Raw genomic sequence first — 23,927 nt, forward strand, 5'->3', positions numbered from 1 at the left:
TATTACAAAACAGTCTCCAAAAATGTTCTGTTTCTGTCATGGACAATTATTATTGAGTCCTGGTTTAGAAAGTAAAAATAGTATGCAGGAGTAGATTCCATAATTATGTTGAAATCACAGTCGTGATTGCAATTCTGTGATTACCGTCATAAATCACGGTTAATGACTAATTTCTACATTAGCCAAGGTGCGACCTTAAAGCTTTGTTTTCACTGGATTGACTTTTGTCGATAGTGCATGCTGCGAGGCCTTAACAACACAGCGATGGTTTGAGCCAATACCGAGCAGCACAAAAAGTCAAACGTCGGTATTCCTCAATCGAGCTATTGGTTTTGTAGCTCCTCCTCTCGCATTATCAAAGGCCCCGTAAAACGATATCTTCTATGTATTCCTATGCATATCTGGTAGTCATACTTGTATAGAAGAAGACATGGCGTATTTACATCATCAGTTCGGCTGTTCCTATTATGAGCGCAGACGGTGATTGATATTGGTCGAAGACGGTGACAAGGGATAACAATGGGTAGAGACGAGTTAAAGGAATAATGATAGTACTTATGAACACGAGAAAATTATCGTCTCACTCAGTCTCACTACTACCCATCGTTGACCTTTGTCATCATTTTCGATTAATATCGATCACTGACTGCGATTGTAGGAAGAACAGAAAATTATGTAGGAGAGCCGCATGGATGCTGAGAGACCCGGTTACAGTCCTAGTCGAGATTATGTGAAATAAAATGAACACCGCACAATCGGAATACAGTACTGGGGTCTACTCCTGCACGCTTTTCTTACTGTCTAAGCTAGCTCGCACATCCCGACCATTTTACTGCGCATCCAATCCACAGTGGATCATGTCTTATTAGTAAATTATTAGCCAATCAGCACAAAGAAAATTTTTGTATCAACCCTCTCTAACAAATCCCGCTGCGACCTGAAAGTGTGCGGAAGTAGGATTCATTACTGTTTAACGGCAATACATGCGAGTAAAAGAAGAAGGATAGCATGAAAATGTAGTAATGGGGGCAAAGACTCTCGCCTGCCACAAGGCTGGTTGAACAACTCTGTACTACACAATGACCTTCGAATGAGCGCCAGAACTATAATATAGGCTTTCTTATTGCAAGCATTTTTAACCCCACAGAGACATTATTGTCATGGAGTGTTAGCCCAAGGAACAATTGAGATTCGCGATAAGTGAAGATTACGTGCACTTCGACTATTTTCGTGCACTCCGAGTAATTCGTTGTCAAACCGAATTTAGGAGAATGGTTCCGAGTGATTCCGAGTCAAATCGAATACAGCTTATAGCAATACTTTATTTTATTAATTGCGAACTGAATTATATCATGTTTGGCCTTATTTTAATCAGGAAAGTCTTATCAATATATTAAGTAAATTTACAGGTAAAAAAGGTAAAAGTGGAAGAGATACAACGTGTCAATTATAATTAAAGTTACATCGCTTATCGCATTATACGCTCGTAGCTTGTAAGAATAAGAGGGGAGCGGTGCGATAGAAAATTGAAACAATGTTTATAATATTTTATTAAGTGGGAAAATAAACAGAAAATACGATGCCGGCGAACATGATGGGAAAAAGCTATTGAGTTAAGAAACATCGTTTTTTACGGTTTCCCTATACTACTGCTAGCTAATATTATTTTTTTATAATTTTTCATTTGATAGACTAATAGTGGTGCTTTCTAACTAATAACTAATCAAAATCGCTAGTCATTTTTCCAACTATATTTTGCCCAACTCTGTTCCAGATTGCATGGGTAAATGGCGATCGGTGCTCAGGGTGGGGGAAGTCTGTAGCAGCTCAGGCTTATAGATGAAGCTGAGGTTCCATACTGCTGTACACAGTTCCACATCTTGGATGACTTACATGTGTATTTGATTGAAATCTGACTAGAAGCGTGCCTTTTTTAATTTATAAACAATATTTAACGTGTACATAGTGATAATTGTAGAATTCGTTATTTCTAACATTAAACTTTTTGTAATAAAATTCATTTTAAGAAAAATAAGAATATAATAGGTTACATGTAAGCCGCGGGAAACATATATTATTTTTGTTAAATAAAAAGTAGAAAGGAGATCTTCATTACACGTTCACAGTAATCATTATATTAACTTGTGTAAGTATTTTAATGTCATCAATGGAACCGTATCGACCTGATCGACCCAGTAAATGCACGTGGGAATTAAATGCAACAAATTCACCACATACTGTTAGAACAGAGTAAGTTTTTTTGGATACAAATATTAAATCTAATAAATTTTGCAACGATATATCTGCAGTTTAATGATTTTTCCTTAAATGCGATTATTTTCCTCTCATTTCTTTAACACGTTAAGCGCCATGTCAGTCACCGGTTACTGACAGTCCGGACACTATATTTTTCATCGGACCGCACCAGTCACTGGTGACTGACAATATACAATTTACAACATTCTATTTTTCTATAGAAATAAATTTAAATAATTTGGGAATTATAAAAGAATATATCTAGATATTATTGGTTACCAAAACAATTTTAATGAGTTTCACAGTATTTTATAACGTGAGCTATATGGGAAGGAAGATAGTCATGGGGCTTAACGTATTAAACACTTTATTTTATCACTAAAAAGAAATATAAATCGAAAGAATCTGAAAAAGAAATATGCTTTTTCTTGTTTTTTGAAAATACATGACATTGGCAAATTTTTTTTAATTATGCAGAATTACTACACCGATCTCGATGATTTTTTAATATGCTATATGGAACGATATTATGAACATTTTCCGATAAGTATGTAACATATTGCGAAAACAAAGGTCGACTGACACTAAAGACAAAAATGTACTAATATTATGTCACGTAAAATCATGTAACATTCGAAGAATGTGAACCAGCTTTTTCCTATTATTTTAAATCTGTTAGAAACAAATCAGCATCACGATATGCTGTTTACATATTGTCACGCGTGGGCAAATCATTCTAAGATTTTAAGTGATTTTACGTGACGTGACATTGGCACGTTTTTACCTTTATTGTCGGTCGGCCTTCGTTTTTGAGACACGTCTTAAGAAAACGTGATGTTGGCCACCGCGCAAATAGACAGGAACCGGAAATGAACTAAATATTTCAGAATTTAAACACCGATTTAAAAAAAAAGAAATTATTGAGACTATCATTGTCTGTAATGTATTTGAAAATGGTCGGAATCAGTTATTACATTCCGCATTTTTTTTTTAATATTATGTTCTTTGCCAATAAACAAATAAAAGCGCCTTACTATTCCAAATTTCCCCAATTTATACGTTTTTAAATGATGGAGTAAATCGTTAAAAAAAGAATGAGGAAAATTAGTGTATTTAAGGCAGCCACTGCAGTGCATTTGCAGTTTTACCGTTTTTACTTAGAAACATCCTAACCAGTAATATAAAAATTATTATATAATTATATTATGTGGTTGTTATTAACGTAAATTATTTAAATTTAAAAAATTTATAGTAATTCTTAATATTAATATTAAGAATTATAAATGTATGAAATTAAAAAATTTTTTGTTAATTGTAAGGGAAAATATAATAACATATGTATTATAAAAATAACAGCTATTTTTCAATGTTAATGCAAGTAATACTTTTATGCATTTAATACAGTTGCTTAGATATGATTTAATATAAAACTTTTTCCAGAATATCTGATCATAATACAATATTACCCAATATACTGACAGCTATTGGCCAAACACCAATGATAAAATTAAACAATATCCCTAAACTGTGTGGAATTAAATGTGACATCTGTTAGTATTAATTTCATAATATTATTGATATATATATATATATAAAATAATTAAAAATAATTTAAATAATTCATTTTTCAGTTGTGAAATGTGAATTTCTTAATCCTGGTGGATCTGTAAAAGATAGAATTGCTTATAGAATGATTCAAGATGCAGAAGCAAATCATTTGTTGAAACCAGGATATACTATCATTGAACCTACAAGTGGTAACACGGGAATTGGCTTAGCAATGGCTGCAGCAGTGAAAGGTTACAAATGTATTATTGTTATGCCAGAAAAGATGTCAGATGAAAAAGTAAATACACTTAAAATACTTGGTGCTACAATTGTTAGGACACCAACAGAGGCAAGTTGGAACAGTCCGGAGAGTCATGTTAGCGTTGCTAAAAAGCTAGAAAAGGAAATACCAAATAGTATTGTTCTTGATCAGGTAATCTTACTGTAGGTGTGACTATAAAATTATTTTATTTCAATGTACATACAGAACGATTACGAAATAGATGGTTAAATTATTATCTCTAAAGATAAAGAAAGATGTATAAAAGAGAATGGAGAAAATAGTAATTTTTGCTCCTGCCTGGAAATTAAAAATTCTTGCTAGACCATTTTGTCAACAAACAATTGGAAAACTCATCTAAGTTAAACCGACGGAAACTTTTGTATAGTATTATATTTATACTCCTACTACACTAATTATGCCATATTTACGCTACGCTTATTATATTAAATGTAATGCTTTTGTAAGGAAAAAGTTCAACAGTTTAACAGTTTCAGATAACCACTTCCATTTGCTGATTTATAAAAAAAAAATGTGCTTTGTATTAACATCCGCACTATCTGAGTTTTTTTATCACAAACTCTGATATAAGTCATGAAAAATAAACATCTTTTTATTCATAACAGACAGATCTCATAATAAAAGATATCAGAGTTATAGCATTACAAAAACTATAAGAAGTCTGCAGTTTCTTTAATCTTTCAACACCTATTGCTTAACTGGAGTAAGCGATTTTGATGACATCTACAAAAGGCATTTTTTAAATTTTCGTTATAAGCTCGCATAAAAAAGTTAAAAGATATTTTAGTCTAGTTTTAAAAAAGTACTACATTTTAAAAAGTGTACGAATGTGTACAAATTATTTTGCCAACTTATTATTTTTATAAGAAAAGTTTTTTTATAAACAATGACTGGATTGAAAAATTTTTTCATACTTCAAAAAGTACTCAATTTTCTTCAACTTCATTTATACAAACTGCAGTAAAAGTTTCAGATCGAACATTTTATTCTTGCTTGAGTAATTTTAATTTTAGTAATAACAATGCTTTCTGTGTGGTACCACAGCAACCTATATTATGCCCTCTTATGTATTAGAATTAGACAAAATTACAATTTTATTTGATGCTAACGAATAAATATCCAATCAAATAAGATATTATTCTAGTAAAGAATGATGCGACCAATTTATTTGATAAATAAATAGACGAATTGATGATTTATTTTTACGATGGAAAATTTCAAAATTTTAAAAATTATAGAAGTATACTGATCGGTGATTTTGAATTAAAATTATATGAAAACTTACTTTATGGCCTTAGTAAAAGTTAGACTAATGTTTGTACGCATATGTTTACATCACATAGGTCAAAGTTTAATAATGCAGTCGACGAAGTATTTCCATGTGCAAAATGATAGCACATGTATCTTATCTTTAATTTGTTAGAAATAGTTTAAAGGTTTTTATTTTCGAAAAATAATACATAAATGTCATAACGCGACAGGAAAGAATTTGATCCGAACTTGGATCATTACCGTTGACTGCAAAAGTTATACAAATATATTTTGAACAAGAAAATACATAGAAGGTGTCTCTTTTATTTTGTAAATTCAAATAAATTCAATAATTTTGTTTATATGAAAAAAAGACGAATTCAATGGCTTACGACAATATGATTGCTACAAGTAATAAATTTATTTATTTTACAGTAAATATTCAACCTCTACATTTGAAAAATGAATTTTTCATTTCCAGGCAGGTTAAAAAATAACCATATTGCAAAGCTCTCTATTTCATGATTACCATTTATATATAATGTAATTTAATATCTTATTTTTTGTTTATATTCTGTATTTAGTATATTAATTCTGGAAATCCATTGGCTCATTATGATCAAACTGCATTAGAGATATGGAAACAGTGTGGTGGCAAAATAGATTATTTAATAGCTGGAGCTGGTACTGGTGGTACTATTTCTGGAATTGGGCGTAAATTTAAGGAATTGTCTCCACAGACACAAATTATTGGTGTAGATCCTGAAGGGAGTATTTTAGCTAAGTCACCTGAATTACAAGATGAGGTTGGATTTTATGAAGTAGAAGGAATAGGGTAAATAATTTTGATTCCTACTTTATTAAATATTCAATTTTCTTTCGAATTTTTGTATAATTAAAATATATTTTTTTCAGGTATGACTTTATTCCTACAGCTTTGGATCACAAAGTGATTGATAAATGGATCAAAACTGAAGATAATGAATCATTTAATGCTGCTAGAATGCTTATACGTCACGAAGGTTTATTGTGTGGTGGCAGTAGCGGTGCTGCGCTTGCAGCTACTCTTAAATTTGTTAAAGATTTCCCTGAAGGAACACGAGTAGTTGTACTTTTGCCTGATGGAATACGAAACTACATGACAAAGTTTGTGTCTGATCACTGGATGGAAGCTAGAGGCTTTTTGGTATGCGTTTCTAATATTGTTTAGTAAATTTATAATTTGTAATATATTTTATCTTACTTCATTATTTAATAACATATTTTTACATTACATTATAGGAAGTTTCCTGTAAAAATGACGCAAACAAATGGTGGTGGGATTTAACGATTTCGCGTTTAGCTTTTGACAACGTATCTATGTTTAATGATGATCTAACATGTCAACAAGCTGTCCATATTTTTGAGGATACTAAACTTCAACAACTAGTCATTAGTAACGACAGTATGCATGTAAATGGTATCATTATTTTTAATAAGTTTATGTCAGACTTAGTATCTGGCGCGATACAACTTACAGAATCTATAAAAAAACATACGACAAAACATTTCGTTAAAGTGAAATTATCAGCAACTCTTGGACAACTGTCACGTATTCTTGAAACAGAAAATTATGCTGTTATTTTAGATGAACAACATGATAATAAGTTTGTTGCTATTGTAAACCAATCCCATATATTGAATTTCATCACAAAAAGTAATGGTACAATGAACTCCGATGGTTAAGTTAATCATGTAAGTGTTCCAGAGGCTAATTTCCTGTGGTTATTGAAAATTGCTGCGATGTTTACTATGTTCAGAATCTTGACTTTACTTTAGAATTATTTTTTGATATTTAGGTTTTATTTTATACAATTTCACTGTTCCTATTCTATGTCTAAAAGTACTCCTGAATCAGGTCACTATATGCTCTATTGTAGTATATTATTAGTCTTTGCAATTGTAACTAGTTCTATTATACATCGCATAATGTTCTATTAAGCGCAGAAATAAATCAAAAGTATGGAATTAAGTCATTGGAATCAGTTTCTTTATTAAATGGAAAATGAATACCGTGTCTATTCATAGGTTATCTACTTTTTATAAATATCAGTTGTGTATATGTATTCGACAAATTTTTAAACGAATTTCTCCAAAATAGAGTATTAAAAGGAAATTTGAATGGAAGTGTGAGTGATGAACGATTCATAGTTGTGTCCAAGTTATTTTTAATTTTAAGTTGAGTCTACTAGATGAAGATATCTATTGGAAGATTAACAGAGATTAAACAATCGAACGGGAAATGATAGTCCTCTGTAATCTATCATTTTTCTTGCACGTTCTTGAAGTTAAAACATTGCGAGATAATAATAATTATGTAAGTTTTTACCATTTTATAAAAATGTCTTTATATCCTAAAATGGCAAACCATCTACACAAAACCTCATAAATATACTACTTACAAAACAAAAGTGTGATTCATATAGTATTTTTCATACCAAACGGATTGTCCAATGGATTATTCCATAATTTTCATATTTGTAGATTTTTTTATATTGTAAAAAGTCTTCATGACTTACTGTGTACGTTATTGTAATTATGTAAAGTGATTACACAAAATTTAGCTAGAGAATGTCATAAATATAATAACTACATCATATATTTACTTAGTTATTTACTTTAAGTTTTGTAAGTTAAACTGAAAAATAGACTGAAAATATGGTGCATTTATTACAACTTACAGGATAAAATAAAACGTAAATAATAACAATTTTTATTGCTTTTTTTAATATAAGATTTGTAACAGTAGAAATAAATTTTTATTTATTTTCTGTCCCTATAAATTTACCTACAATAGGGATCAAATTTATGGAAATATTGGTGTCCCCCAGATTGCAGAGAAAAGTTTTCATCTATTTGTATTGATATAAGAGTAACGTTATAATTATTACATTTGTTGTACTTGTACATGAAATTTGCAAGTTGGTAATGTAGAAATTTCAGCATTAACAGTACTAATTATTCCAAGATTTGCTAAACTCCCTCGTAAAAGTCCACAAGTGAATGCTAATAAACGTGGACTTTCTTGAAGATATTGTTTATTGCCATTGGTACCTACTTTATCCAATAACCGAAATGAATTGTCTTGTAATATATACACACCATGGTGATTAGTCCTTAAATTATCAATCTGTTTATGGTAAAGACTGGTCCAAAAATCTGTGCAAATGAATTTGATCATATCCAGCTCATCTTTGAATCTACTCCATTCCCATGTTAATCGTTCAATGATTCTATAGCCAACACTGAATCCCATCCATTCCAGTCGACTGAGCTCTTCCTCTTTTTCCTTTATATTTTCAATATTGTAAATATAAAAAAAGAATAATTTTATTAAAAGAATCTTCATGTGTAAAGATTTATAAAGAATATATTTAAAATATAAGTTTAAATGTTCCTTAAATTTAATAATTTTATATGATTAATTACCTTTTTGTTACATGTTTTACTCAAAACATAATTAACCATTTCTGTATGTAAATATTCGAAAAGACATTCATCTGCTTCCCCAACTGCCTGGAAACTCTTCATATCGACTATTTGTTGCCTCATTTTGTTTTTGTTGATACCACGGAATTGTATTATGTATAAAATCTATGTCAAAGAGACTTAATATATTAATAATTACGGCTAAAATGACCTGGATTAATTTATATTTTATTTATGGGAGTTAATTTTGATAATAATTATGAAACTCGCATGTCTAACCTCAACTGTCACAGTGTTATTTATAATAATACTAAATGTCCAAATACAAAACAATTTTAGTAAATTATATATAGAAGCTAAACGTCTTTAAATATAAGTGACTGATCAAATACAATCGGTCTTATTTAATTAAAATATAAAATAAGAAGCAGAACCTCCTATTTTCTGTAACAATTTGATAGTTAGGTATAGCTTCGTTTCCAAACACTTAGTCGTTCATTCTTAAATATTTTACTTGCACTTTCCACTTTTTTGTGTAATCATTGAGAAAACTACATTGACAATAAATTAATGACACGTTTCGTATTATGAAAACAACGTCAAAAAAGATTTACTTTAGAAGTTAATAACTTTTCTATTAAAACCTAGATTTAGCGCTATATTACACGAAGTAACAAAATCCTGAAACTGATAGACAAGTTACCGACTATAGATATTTTTTGCAAACAGCAGATGACGTTACTGTGCTGTTCCAGTATTGGATCTACTTTTATTTTTTTATGGAGTAGATGATGTTATTTACATTGTGTATTAGAACAGTGGCAAGAGTCATCTATTTTCCATATTTGTAGTTACAAATAAACTTTTTTACATAATATAGATGCAAGAGTTTTTCCTAAAAATTTCCGTTAATATCGAAATTTACGAATTTCATACCATTTTTCATACACGAATTCCCTTTACTGCTAACTAAGCAAAAATCATCTGTAGCTATAACATATACATTCAGTTTTCCTTACATTGACAACAATAAATAGTTTTTTTGTATGGAATGAATGAAAAGTATTTCTGACATTTCTGAAGCCATAAAATTTTATTTAAGCACCTTAATTACCACATTTTTGGTCGAAGTGATAAAGAAAAAATATAGAGATGTAGTTTAATTCTATTCCACGCATCAGGTCCATGTTCTATTCTATGACAGTTTAAATAATTTATTCATATGAAGTTTGAAAGCAAGCTCTTTTTTGGCTTTATACCAATGTTTACGGTGTACTTCAGTCCATACATCTTTTATTTTCAATCACCAAATGTGATGTATATTTTTTATTAAAGTCATTGCGAAGTAGATGCTAGAAAATTCTCGTTTATTAAATTATTTGTAATTATAAAGTACCGATTATAGCTCAGAAAAATGGGGTGCAATTTCGAATTTTCGAGAGGTTGCGGTACGGGCGTAGCTGAAGCTATTGGAAATTGGGGATTTTCTAATAGAGTATCGAGTTCGGGCCAAGAACTTCAATACTTGAGATATCTTTCGGAAAAAATGGCCTGCTTGTAAGATTAATTTTGTCATTCTTTTTAACGAGAGACGTTTTCTCTTTTGTGATAGAATCTAGTTAACGTAGTGATTCTCAAAGTAACTTATAGTGATGTATTGTTTTAGAAAAAAAACGCAACCAATGATGTGTGTAAAGTATGACTGCAGATATGACCCAGAAGCATGGTCCGTAAAGCCTAGCCCTGAAGAGTGCAAACCAGCTTGGACGGTTCCTATGAAGAGACCACTGATTACGTATAGTTCTACCGCGGAAATACTTTTAACTTCGAACTTGAATAGCATTGGAACAGATTTATTGTATGTTATACCAGGCCGAAGTTATGTATTACAGGGTGTACGTAAAAGTATTTCTTATAATTGGGTTATAATTTTGTTGCTACCTTAAACTCCTGCAGTATTATGTTACCCGATTTCCTAACATTATTTTAATCTTAACTTTCTGCACAGCTTCATTTACTTATTGCTTATAAATACAGTATTCTCTCGATAGATATGTTAACAGCGTCTTAAACGGAATGACACTTTTATAACTGATCGTGATTCTGTTTGAAATGTTAGACCGACTAGTTTACTCGAGTGATTTTTTCAACTTCTTTTATCTTGATCTAGAACGAAAATTTAAAAAATGTGTTTTGTATACGTCCTGGAAATTGTATCAAAATCGGTTAAGGTATAGTGAAGCCACAGACGTCAGAAGAATCATACAAGTTACTGAGATCAACAAAACACATCTTATTAAATTATCATTATACACTAAGATAAAAAAAGTTGAAAAAACATTACTAACGTGACTAACATCTCAAACAGATTCAAGTCATTTAGACCACTTTTAAAAGAATCATTCCGTTTGAAAAGCTATTAACATATGTATGTATGTACCTCTAGCGGCGAACATTTACCATCGTATTCGTCTCGTTTTCCTGATTAAACTGACGTCCACCGTGATATAATTATGATCATAATTATTTGTGTCAAAAGCAATTAAAGTTTCAGATTTCAACTTATTACGCAAACTGCGAAACCAGATGAAAATTATGATAGAAGTTTCATTGAAATTGTATAGAATTTATAATGCCGAGTGTCCAGTCGGATTCATACGACAAAAGAGATACTTCAGTTTACTATTCTGTGGTTGAAACATGTAAGGGAGATAAATGAATAAGAAGGGGATAACTCTGGACGACTAGCTATGTTCGACTGTTCATAAACATGGGTCCGGATGGATTTTGAATACTCTAGCAAAAATTAACGTTTGCCGAACTGACCTTGATCCCTGTCTTTTTTAAATTGCTACCCTTCTCTACGTCCAGAATACCACAAAAAATTTAGTAGTTCTAAAATAGTTGTCATTCAAGGAACCCAAAGTTGGGACACCTATCGAGAGAATATTGTAATCTGTAATAAGGTGAACGGTGTATATTCACCTCAATCTTCTCCAAACGAATTTTAACAAAGACTATTATATCGATCACAAGATCTGCTTCTCAAAAATTTGGCACTAATTTGCAATATGGTACAATAAATTTTATCTGCAAAATTTAAGTCTAATTGCAAATATAAAGCGGCTCGGATTTTGCTAATAAAAGAAACAGTAATTTCGTAAGAGATCGAGAGCAAATTGCGTATTGGGTAATTCTATACGACTAGAGTTGTTAATATTTCGAAATTATTTTTGCGATTTCTTTTCAACAGACGGATAAATGGTATCGAGGAAGACCTATTTGCTGTCCACAACCGATCTGTTCAACGCCAGATTATTCTAAAATGTGTTGTTAGTATCAATATTTTTTTATAGACTTTTTGATTGTGAACTAAAAAACTGTACTACATAATTTTTAATAAAGTACAAAATAAACATATTCTTCTACTATTTTCATATAAATTATATATCATGTATGAAATTGTTGTATAAGAGTTATTTAACATTTAAAGTAATTGAAACATTGAAATAATTATCTTATTTGTCAAATTTTTTATTTAAGTTACAATACATCTATGTTATATATATGTGCGTGTACACAATGAAATTATTTATACTCTAAAGTTGTCAACGTCAATAAAAACACAAAAACGGGACAATATGAAACAAAAAATTCTAAATTTCGTAATGTAACTTAAATTCCTACAAATTTTAATATTTTTTACAAAATGCAAAATTAACAGATGTAAAATAACAGTATAAATTGACAAGTATATTATTATTCATAAGGAAGATATTAGTACATCAAAATGTCTACAACTGAAACAGTTAATCCAGCAGATATAATATGTGGATTAAAAGCCGCCGTGACGGCCTTAGAATGGTTAGTTTTACGATTTAAACCATATACAAATTAGTAGATAGAATATAATTATTTATTCTAGCTATATGGAACCGCGTAAATAGATACATATATATTTGGATTTATGAAAATGCACATATTTATGTATGATTATAATCAATGCGGAAATATGTTTTTCAGTGTACAGGATATCCAACTCAAATTTTTTAATAAATAAATTTCTACCCCTTAATATTTAAAAATAAATATTTCTACCTTGGCTACAAAATCTATTTCTTGTAAATAAAATGGAATGTAACATCCTATTTTTATTTAACTATCACTTCCTATTATTCCTCTCAAAAATATATCTGAAATATATTTATAAACAAATGTTAATGTTGTCTAACAATTGTACGTACGGTAGTTACCATCATATGGATTTACTAAAACAAGCCCAAGAAATAAAACGGGTAAAACCATCACCTCCACCTATGTTCATGATGATTCCCATCGAAGAAAAAACTAATGAAAACAAAAAATCACGTGCTAAATGTGAGAACAATGCACTAAAGGAAGTACCAACGAAAGATGTGCAACCAAGAGTGGAAAACAAGGGTCATTCACAACATAAATCGAAGGAGGACTGTAGCCAACTGGTAATCTTTTATCAATCAGAAAACAAGAAAGATGAAGTTCTAAAATAATTGATTAGAATGAAAATCAACGTATTCTTAAAAGCATAATATTCATGGATAAATACTTAAAACTATTAAATATATAAAGATAATAAATTATAGGGATTATTCTCTGGTATAATGGTAATATGATTAACGGCAACAACTAACGTTGGATAACAATAACAGTAATAGTAATAGTTTATTAACGACAACGTACAGTACTTTCTACGACTTAAATAACAACGAAAATACTCAACAACAATGATGACTCAACAACAATATCCACGACATCTATGACAATGCACGACTTGACAGGGCAACGGTTCTCTTAAGAATGCCTAGATATTTTCGTTGGCCCTTCCATCCATAGCGTCTTTTCTCTCATTATCTTACCATGCTCTCTCTTGCATACAATCTTTCACACTGTGTCTCATTGTTTCTCATCCACTTTCTTCCTTTGCTTAGCTCCCTCTTACTAGTTGACATTTTACATTTCGGTCACAGAAGACTTCGAGGAACCGATACAATGATCTCAGATCACTCGAAATCGCCCAAACACTCTGTAAACATCTGTCTCATTCATTTTGTATTTTATGACTCGCAACCATTTGTTTTCTATTCGAAACAAAGATTGAAACATCGGTAATTTTTTTACAGCTATAAAACATATATTATTATTCCAGGCAATAAATTTGAAATTTCCTGAAATGAGAGGCGGAGTTTTATACACTAGGTGCTATTGTGTGCATAGAGACGGTCTCCAAGATTCTTGTCCACTGACCGCGTGTCTTGGTCATCAAGCCGATTGTGATACGAAACCATGGGCAACATGTCCACCGGCGAAATTTCTTCGATGCCGATTTCCACAACAGTTTACAACAGAAAATAGCCATTAAATATATATAATGCACTGGATTTGGTGTCAATAGTCATAAAAGAATATATTAGCAAAGTGATCGGATAGGACAACAATCAATTTTTTTAGGAAAGATATAAAATACAGTGATATAAATATACAAAAAAATCGAACATAAGATAATAAATGATTATCCAAGAATGTATGTATTTTGTCTAAATTAAGCATAGGTATGCGTATAGATTTTTTTAGAATCGTGCGCAATTGGAACTACACTGGATCATTTATGATTATGATGGTTTATTACGATTTATGAGCTTACCATAAATTGAAATATGTCGATCTTGAGACGTTTAGTGTTTTATCGTGTACAGAGGTGTCGGATATTTTTATTACTGGGAAAGTAATAAAGTTTATTACTGGAAAACTCTCAATTGAGGGTAATATTATAAAACATGCGAAATTATTAACACTTATTTTTATTGAACCGAAAAAGTAACACTTCTATTTAATTTGTTTACAAATAATTGCAATATTTAACGTAAAAGAATTTTGGCCACAGGATTTATCATAACTAACAGGGAACACAAGGGGGATCACAAAAAACATACGGTGGTGGACACGGTGAACAATAGGGTATACATGGTAGACACGGGGGAGGGCATTGCGCTGGACAGCAAGGTGGACACGGCGGTGGACATGGTAGAGGACAGCATGGTGCACACAGTGGAGGACATGGTGGAGGGCATGCTGGGGTACAGCATGGGGGACAAGGTGGAGGACATGGTGAAACACAGCATGGTGGACATAATGGGTAACATGGCGGAGGACAACGTGGGGGGCATGGTGGAGGACATGGTGGGCAGCATGGTGAAGGACATGGTGGAGGGCATGGTGAAGGACATGGTGGGCAGCATGGTGAAGGACATGGTGGGCAGCATGGTGAAGGACATGGTGGAGGGCATGGTGGAGGACATGGTGGGCAGCATGGTGAAGGACATGGTGGAGGGCATGGTGAAGGACATGGTGGGCAGCATGGTGAAGGACATGGTGGAGGGCATGGTGGAGGACAAGGTGGGCAACACGGTAAAGGACATGGTGGAGGACATGGTGGGGGACACGGTGGGCAACACGGTAAAGGACATGGTGGAGTGCATGGGGGAGGACATGGTGGAGGACAAGGTACAGCAATTTTATAGGATACACAAGGCGGTACCGATGATGTTGGTATGCAACAAGAAATACAAGGTGGACAACATGGCGTTGGTGGGCAACATGGAGTTGGTGGGCAACATGGAGGTGGTGGGCAACATGGAGTTGGTGGACAACATGGAGTTGGTGGGCAACATGGAGGTGGTGGGCAACATGGAGGTGGCAGGCATGGACTTGGACAACAAGGATTTGGAGGACATGGCGGACACGGGTCGCAACAGGGGTCTTTACCATTGCCACAAACTAATCTACAATAAGCGGCCAAAGCAGCTTCGCGGGCTTTATCGGTACAATAGAATTTTCTTAAAGCAACTTCAACGTCTCCTAAATCCGTTAATTTCAATAATGCGTATTGGCCTGGACCACAAACAGGGTACAATTTCGTCATACACTCTGGTCTCCCCATACAATCCCACATCATGCACCTATCTTGTAAGCCGTTCCTCTTAATGCACTCGCATCTATATAAAATACTCGCTCGGAACTCGTAGCTTTTGCATCGTTTAACGGGACTCTAGAATTTAAAATTGGGAATGTTAGTGACACGGCAGCTATGTCTCCCACAGGTACTAACGTTTTAAAACTATAATACAGTATTTAATAAAAAATATTTGAGATCCTAAGAGATTTAGAAAAGATTAACTATATTGTAAATACTGATTTTTGTAATCATATATTTAAAATCGAACGTTTCAATTGTATACTTTACATGCATAATGCCATAAAAGTTCAATTTATACTTACGCAACAGGGTAACCCATTGCAAGGTGAAACAGGACAAACAACGGGAGGTGGACAAAACGGCTCATCCCATTCGCATGGTTTTCTATAGGGATAAATACGTTAAATTCTTCATCATTAAATCAAGAAAGCTATCAACCTACTTTTTGTCCATAGAACTGATCAAACATTTTAACTGTGACAACAATTCCCGTCTCTTCTCGCAATTCGGGTTTTTTCCATCACACGGCATTTTTGTAAATAATCGTATTTAAATGAATGCACACAAAAATTTAGACTTTATTCAAATTTTGACGTTATCTAAAGATTTTGCATTTTTTCTACGTTTCGTCGTGGTTTTATAAATGCATTTCTCACTAATTAATTTTTAAATTCCAGCAAAATTAAGATGTTTATCTTCCAAAAACCAAAATATGATCTGAATGTAGGTTTGCCATGAATACGTAATAAATAAAGAAGTGAAAGGTGCGCGTAAATTTCAAATGTTTATCATCATTTGGTAAACGGCTGCCAAAATTCAAAGTGTATACATTCACAATAACATAATAAATAATTAAAAAAGAAGCAGAACTCTAAGAAAAAAAGAGTTAAATTATATATACTAGAATGTCTTGTGGAGGATGTTCACCGTGTTGTCCCCCAATGCCCTGTTGTGTAACACCTTCAACGGGATGCTGCCCACCATGTCCACCAGCGTGTGTACCATACTCATGTTGCCCATCACCTTGTTTGGCTTGCCCTCCCCCATGTAAAATTACGATATGCACTCCACCAGTGCCGTGCGGACCTTGTCCGCCGAAATGTGTTCCATATTGCCCACCTGCATGCCCAGCAAGATGTTTAGGCAGTGTCACAACGCGTCCTATTAAATGGACTACATTTTTCTAGGACAGGTTCCCATTATGTATGGTACAATATATATGTTATATACATAAATAACATTTTGTCCGCTCAGCACGAGTCACTTGTAACTAGACCTTTATGTGAAATAATAATTTTCTACATCAAGTTCGAAAAGTAGAAATGAAATAGAAAGTTGTTCTTTTCTTTAATAATTACAATTAACTGAAAATAATATCTCGGCTTACGGAATTTTATTCGATCTTCTTACCATTTTAAATTGCACGTGTTCATTTGTATCATAAACGCATAAAATCCGCAGGCTACTTATTGCATAAGATTAAGAATAATACTCATAGATTTCCAAAATATTAATATTCGTGTCGACTTTTAAAAATTAAAATTTATGATAATTTTTCTGTTATCAATAGTGACGTTAAATATTTAGGGGGTTGAACCATGTAAAATACATTATATGGTAATGTTTTCTTAAGGTGCATACTTACTTTGATGTCTTTAGAAAGTGTGTAATATGCTTGAGTCAGTAAATTAAATATGTTCAATTAAAGCATTACAGCAATAACTGTAGCCATTGATTTAAATATATTTAATTAAAATGTGTTTATGAAAGTAATATCAAATTTATTACGCGTTGGACACAGATACTCTCTGCTAAAGAATACAATGTGTCCCTTGTTTTAGTTAAAGGAGCGATTAATGAACTGTATATTACATAAAAATGAATAATAAATTAAAATACATAATTTAATTATTAAAATTAGTATATAATGCTCAATAATTCTATTAAACAGGTGCAAGGTCACGATACCTCCTCCACCTGTTTCGCAACCAAAAATATATATACCCAAAGGACCATGCTGCAAGCCCTGTTGTTTTCATGTTCCAGGCCCAAAATGCTGTCTATATATGTACTGGCGTTTGCCATGTAAAGCAGATTGTTTCGAGGTGTAAAAGACATTTTCATATAATGACATAATTATAATACAATTTCATTGTAGCGGGTAAAAAAATAAATTGTTTGAAAAATACAATATGAACTAAACATAATTAAAAGACTACACTTAATTATTGTATTATTCCGACTGACTTATAAGAATGTAAAAAAGGCTAAGCGTATGAAAACATGAATGCTAATAACATATAATTTTAGCAAACAACTGAACATAAATTTCATTTTCATGCTTATTTCGTTATAGAATTATAGAACACTGTTAGTCAGGAATAAATTTGAAAGTGTTATTTCCGGTTTTTAATAAAATTCCACTTTCATTTAGTTTTGAGATCATTCGAGAGAAATCATCTCCAGAAACTTTTCCATCTAGTGCGATTTCACGTAGTTCTCTTGTAGAAAATGTTTGATTGTTTGAAGAAAATGTTTCCTTCTTCAGTAACTGTATAAATTCTTTCAACTTTAAAAAAATTTTCATTATTAATGTGACAACTAACAGTAATATAAACAAACCAATTTACTTACTCTTCCGTCAGTTCCTTTTTTATTGCTTAATGATGACCAACTAACAGCACTATTATCAAATGCATATCGTAGAATTTCGATCACTTCCAAAGCGTCTGTTTCAGTTGCTTCAGTACGTAATTCCAATTTTGCTCTAGCCTACATAATGATATTAATTTTACTTAAATAGTGATTTAAAAATATAAAATTAGCATTAACATCCAGAAACTGTACCTCAGTTAATCTTATCATAGCTTCCAACTGTCTATTATACACAAATATGCCATTGAATTTATTATTGCTTTTTCGAAGTTGTAAATAATAATTTTGTAGAACTATAGCCGCTTCTTTAGTAAGCGTTGGTTTAACATATTGTCGTGCGTATAAAATATATTTTCTGAGAATTGATAGAGGTATGGGACATACATTTTCTGTTATAGAAGATGCAAGTTTCTCTCTGAAAATTTAATTACGATCTAAATAAATAAATTCTTTAATAATAGTTATTTCAGTAAATTTGATCTCTAATACCTTAATGTCAATCTATTTTCATCCATTATGTCTTGTGAAAGATTTGCTTTTCTCTTTTTGGCATTCACCCCAGTATGAATGGACATAACATGTTTGCATAGTAAATCATCTATATGCTTTTGCAAATAAAATATATATTACGTATTTTTATACAATAAAATACATACTGTAGTCAGACCGTTCTTTTTCAATTAATTTTAAAAAAATATGATTATAAATATGTACCTTGTTTGGTTCATCTAACAATAAAAAAATTAGATCAAAACGTGATAAAAGAGGTGGACTCATTTTCAAGTTTTGCATTATTGTTTTATTTTTGTTAAATCGGCCACCAATTGGATTAGCAGCTGCAAGAATTGAAGTTCTCGATGGTAGTGAGCAAATTACTCCCGATTTAGCAACGCTTACACTTTGCTGTTCCATAGATTCCAATAAAGCCTACAATTAAACAAATACTTTTTGTCATTATAAATTAACAGTAAATAATCAATAATTTAGTTTCATACACAGTGGCATTAACAAAATTACCGAATGTTGCTTCGACATTTTATCAAATTCATCAATACAACAGCAACCCCTATCTGCTAAAACTAATGCACCTGGTTCTAGAGCAAAGTTGTTACTTTTATTTTCCTTTGTAAGTGTTATTGTCAGTCCAGATGATGTGCTTGAGTTTCCACATATGTACACCCCTTTCAACATAATTATTTAATGATGTTTAGCAATATACAAAAAGAAAAAACAAACTTTTTAAATATTATACCTTTAGTAGCAATTCGTGAACAGGCTTGCAACATTTGCGATTTTCCAAGACCAGGATCACCGACTACTAAAATATGTATATTATCTCGTAATTCTGCATGTTCTGCATTTCCACCAAATAAACTCAATGCTAATCCAGCTTTGATCATTTCGTAACCATATATACTTGGACAAAGAGAATGTACCAACAATGAAAAAATATTTGGTGTATTATATACTTCCTTTACAAAAAACATAAATATCACATCACTTCAATATACGATTTCTCTACTTATAGTAAACAATATATTAATATTATTTGCACCTTTATTGCCAAATAGTCCTTTATTGACATTTCATTATCCATAACATTTTTAGTTTGCAATCTCTGTTTATTATTTATTATTGTGATAGCTTCCATATACAATGCAAATGATATTTTATTACTTGCCTTAATATTATTAGTACCCTATGAAAGAAATATTAATAATTGTTACACATTAGTAGTTGTTCTACATATTTTTGTAAATGAGACATATAATAATTGTATTATGTACCTTTATAATTCCTGTTAAAGTAATATCATCTCCAGGCATACAAGTACTGACCAAATTATCTGTCAATTCGATATCAAGTACCCTAGGCATGCTTCCTTTATTATTCTACAGTATAAGAAACAATATATTCTATTTTCGTGCCACTTTAATAACATTAGAAACGAAAGACATGTAAATATAGTTTTATATTAATATGAGGTACCTGTTCATCGTTTAAAAGTTCTTGTATCTTAATCATTTGGAAAGAAATACTTTTCACTTGTGGAGAATTTAGCAGTGGACGAAATTTAGATATACCACATATACTACATTTTTTTGGTACTGTGTACATTCCTTGAGGTTGTTTCACTATTTTCTGCAAATTACATTTGCGACAGACAAATACTATCCATTCTGCAAGATGTTTTACACGACCTACTCTTATAACACAGCCTTTAACTGATATCATTCTTCCTATCAAAAATATTTAGGAGTAGTAATATAAAAAGTTTAAAATATTAGGAATATTAAGTACTGACCATAAGAATTTGTTTTTAAATCCTGCAGACATACAATGGGCTGATAATTTAATATTTTTAATCTAACAGTCGAAAGTGTACTTATCATATTCATACAACATTGTAAAGTTTCTTTCGATATTGTATTTAGTATTTTCTGAAAGAATGGCAATTTACATATTTTAAAGTATATTTTTAAAGTATATCTTATGTATATAAAATCATTTAAAAATACCTGATGAATAGCAAGCTTAAGACAGTTTAAGGTATATGTAGAGTTCTCATAAATGCTTTTCTTAAAATCTGGCCATTCATTTATAAAAATCTTATCATTATAAACTTCACATATATCAATAACAAATACTGTTCCGTTTTCTAAATTTTCTAATGAAAATAATGATAGTAAGCGATGCTGTCGATTTATGAAGTGCTCCCAAATTTGAATTTTTTTAACAGTGCCTGAACCATCTTTGTATTCTGTAGTATAAAATTGGTATTTATATGTTATGACACACTTATATATTTCTTATTATTACTAATCCTTTACATTAAACAATTACTAATCAATTAAATCTTAAAAATATATTTAAAGTTTTAATGTTAGTTAAAAATATAAGAAAATATTTTTACCTTCATCATCGATAAAAAATTTCCATCCATAATAAGGTATATTAAAATTCACAAAGGTATCATATTTATATAATGTATTATTAGTCTCAATTGGGTCTAAAGATTGGCATATTTTTTCATTGTTCTCATTGTCTTTCGTGCCATTTTCTGCAAAAGATATATTTTATAAATAAACATATAACTCTAAAAATTACTGTCATTTACAGTTTATTTCAGAAATGTTTTTATAAATTTCGTATAACAATCTTACGATTAGATTTTGTTGATTTCTTTTTATTTGAATACCATCTTTTTTTATAAACGTCTTTTGAATTTTTGTTACTCATAATATAGTACTAAATATATATTACTTTGCTTATATATAAATATATATTACTTTTTTATACAAAACTGTAATTTATTTCTTATTCAAACTTATACTTAGTTATGAATATCTTGAAAAGTAATTAAATTATAAAATAACTAATATCACAGAACAAAAACATTATTTTACTATAGAAAATAGTTAAAAGGACATAATAGGTTATGTTGTATTATAATAGAGTCACTTTTCGTTCTAGGTACAAGTCTCTAATACAATTTATGGATATCTCACGTCCCATAAGCTTCTAAAATAACCGACCCTTTTCCACACCAAAAAGTAATCAGCCCTTTTCAGGGACCCAAATAATGATATAAGTGAAATCGGTTTGGCACATGATAAAGTTTTAATAGACACAATATTCCTACTCTCGTTTTATAGTGTATAATTGAACGTTTTTCTAATTTCTTTTGCTGGTAAATTGCCCCCGCCTTTAACAATCGTTGACTTTAATTCTTTAAAAATCTAAATAAGAGAATTTTGTTATAATTAGTTACTAAATAAAAGATTTAGTCCTAAGAGAATATAATTGCAAATCTCAGCTATGTTTGTCAACTTTTTTAAAATAAAAATCATACAAAATTGTAAAGTTATTCGTTGCTTTCAAAACCCCTTCCCGAAAAACTTCCATTGCTGGACGTCAAAGCTGCCAAGAACTAGGACGTTTGAAATAAATAAATTTTGTTGATTCATAAATTAGAGATTACTATTTAAAATGCAGCGCACGGATTTTCGAAAATTTGAATAATTGTAGGAATGATTGCCCTTTCAAAACATTCGCAAATATTCTAGACAATGTGTTAAGAAGGTAGAGTAGTCGTGTAGCTTTACGGATTCAACAGGTCAATATTTGGACGTACAGATTTCATTATGAAAATGATATTATCTAGAGATTTGTAGCTGTTTGATTAATACGAGATGGAGCCACTGGCGTTTTCTGTTAGGAATAAAAAAAAGAAACTGAATTTAAATAAAAATATAATTCTCCGGATCGAGAAATGCAGTGACATATTTTTATAACTTTTAAACCACTGGAAGTATTGTGAAAAAATAACACTAAAAATATTTAAAAATTTAGTATTCTAACTTTTGTTTTGTTCGTATCTTTTTTATTTGTATTATTTTGCTAATAAATAACTTAATAACTCAATGCTTAATATGGATAATTAATTACAAAATTTTCAATTTACTGAATCATAATCGGTAAAGGCAGGTGGGTTCGAAATTTCGAACAGACTCTTTTGTTACAAATTAATATACATCGAATTATAACGTAACAATCGTAATTTTCAGCGAAAACGAATACTAAATAATAAGCTTCAGCATAATTGAATACTAAGTAATTTTAAACGAATTAGAATGCTAAATTGTAAGTTTCAACAAAATTTAATGCTAAATTCTCAAGTTTTGGCGAAATCTAACGCTAAGTTGTAAGTTTAATTAATTGTACGTTTAATTTGTTATTTTAGGTTCTAGCGTTTATAATTATGAGAATTGTATTAGTTGAGTTGGTATAATTTGTAATATATTCTATTGAAATTAATTATTAAAAAATTACGTATTATTAAAGTTTTTCAACCCCTCGTGAAAGTTCCTAGTTAACACAAAGAAATTTTTTTGCAAACTTCTAAAAAACTACAAAGGGGCAATTAAGGATCAATTGTTTAAGTCATCGCATTTAGTATTTAGTGCAACTACTTATTTATTTGTTTTTTGAAATTCATTATTTATTGACAGTACTATCGCCTGCGAAAGGTTGAGCAATTGGTTAGATAAAAAGAGCAACTTTTTTGTAGATCATACTACCCGTTTTATGCATTATTTCAGAAATTTCGTATTTTTAAAAGTCACTAACTTCTTATAAAAGTTTTTAGACGTCTGAAAAAGATTTTTTGGATATTTTTCGAAAAATAGAAGTAAACAATTAAAACTAAATAGTACGCAATTTTGGGCAATTAAAGAGCGGTTTTTTAGCTATATTTAATTAATATTGGTCAATTTGAGTTAATTCACACAAGTAAATCAGCCAATACTGAAGTGGAGTAGGACAAGGAGAAGAAGGACATTCCTAGTAAAAAGATAGAGGCAAAAATGTTTTTGTTATACGCCAATCCATTTGTTTTGACGGTAAATCATGGAATTGATAAGCGTTTTCTTCGCA

The 23,927-nt window shown here is 30.9% G+C and overlaps 6 protein-coding genes across 9 annotated transcripts; 3 read left to right on the top strand and 3 right to left on the bottom strand.

The window, feature by feature from the left end:
* Window positions 1-1,037: 1,037 nt before the first annotated feature.
* On the top strand, window positions 1,038-7,084 carry Cbs (cystathionine beta-synthase). Its single transcript, XM_078182871.1, has 7 exons — window positions 1,038-1,612; window positions 1,775-2,250; window positions 3,697-3,806; window positions 3,888-4,237; window positions 5,941-6,191; window positions 6,272-6,542; window positions 6,638-7,084. The coding sequence occupies exons 2-7, from the start codon at window positions 2,159-2,161 to the stop codon at window positions 7,079-7,081; spliced, it is 1,518 nt and encodes a 505-aa protein (XP_078038997.1). The 5' UTR covers window positions 1,038-1,612; window positions 1,775-2,158; the 3' UTR covers window positions 7,082-7,084.
* Trs33 (trafficking protein particle complex subunit Trs33) lies at window positions 6,638-9,479 on the bottom strand. 4 transcript variants are annotated; one of them, XM_078182875.1, is made up of 3 exons: window positions 9,343-9,479; window positions 8,825-8,989; window positions 6,638-8,684 (listed from the first exon to the last, which is right to left on the bottom strand). In XM_078182875.1, the coding sequence occupies exons 2-3, from the start codon at window positions 8,945-8,947 to the stop codon at window positions 8,283-8,285; spliced, it is 525 nt and encodes a 174-aa protein (XP_078039001.1). In that variant the 5' UTR covers window positions 8,948-8,989; window positions 9,343-9,479; the 3' UTR covers window positions 6,638-8,282. The 4 variants fall into 4 exon arrangements, with proteins under 4 accessions (XP_078039001.1, XP_078039000.1, XP_078038998.1 ...); XM_078182874.1 differs by having other exon boundaries at window positions 9,339-9,479; XM_078182872.1 differs by having other exon boundaries at window positions 9,259-9,479.
* Window positions 9,480-10,238: 759 nt separating this feature from the next.
* Window positions 10,239-12,161, top strand: LOC144471644 (uncharacterized). The gene is made up of 3 exons (XM_078183898.1): window positions 10,239-10,381; window positions 10,491-10,719; window positions 12,078-12,161. Exons 1-3 carry the CDS (start codon window positions 10,239-10,241, stop codon window positions 12,159-12,161), a joined length of 456 nt encoding a protein of 151 aa, XP_078040024.1.
* Window positions 12,162-12,614: 453 nt separating this feature from the next.
* On the top strand, window positions 12,615-14,222 carry LOC144471616 (uncharacterized). The gene is made up of 3 exons (XM_078183839.1): window positions 12,615-12,688; window positions 13,074-13,305; window positions 14,010-14,222. Exons 1-3 carry the CDS (start codon window positions 12,615-12,617, stop codon window positions 14,220-14,222), a joined length of 519 nt encoding a protein of 172 aa, XP_078039965.1.
* A 498-nt stretch (window positions 14,223-14,720) lies between these two features.
* Window positions 14,721-16,367, bottom strand: LOC144471532 (uncharacterized). The gene is made up of 3 exons (XM_078183656.1): window positions 16,279-16,367; window positions 16,139-16,220; window positions 14,721-15,908 (listed from the first exon to the last, which is right to left on the bottom strand). The coding sequence occupies exons 1-3, from the start codon at window positions 16,365-16,367 to the stop codon at window positions 14,757-14,759; spliced, it is 1,323 nt and encodes a 440-aa protein (XP_078039782.1). The 3' UTR covers window positions 14,721-14,756.
* A 1,052-nt stretch (window positions 16,368-17,419) lies between these two features.
* On the bottom strand, window positions 17,420-22,557 carry LOC144471531 (DNA helicase MCM8-like). Its single transcript, XM_078183655.1, has 14 exons — window positions 21,656-22,557; window positions 21,406-21,552; window positions 21,011-21,252; window positions 20,797-20,932; window positions 20,481-20,731; window positions 20,279-20,383; window positions 20,047-20,190; window positions 19,744-19,963; window positions 19,509-19,672; window positions 19,206-19,418; window positions 18,981-19,096; window positions 18,684-18,906; window positions 18,471-18,608; window positions 17,420-18,405 (listed from the first exon to the last, which is right to left on the bottom strand). The coding sequence occupies exons 1-14, from the start codon at window positions 21,729-21,731 to the stop codon at window positions 18,208-18,210; spliced, it is 2,373 nt and encodes a 790-aa protein (XP_078039781.1). The 5' UTR covers window positions 21,732-22,557; the 3' UTR covers window positions 17,420-18,207.
* Between the last annotated feature and the right edge of the window lie 1,370 nt (window positions 22,558-23,927).

The sequence above is a fragment of the Augochlora pura genome, chromosome 6, assembly GCF_028453695.1.
Source record: "Augochlora pura isolate Apur16 chromosome 6, APUR_v2.2.1, whole genome shotgun sequence".
NCBI classification, from domain to species: Eukaryota; Metazoa; Arthropoda; class Insecta; order Hymenoptera; family Halictidae; genus Augochlora; species Augochlora pura.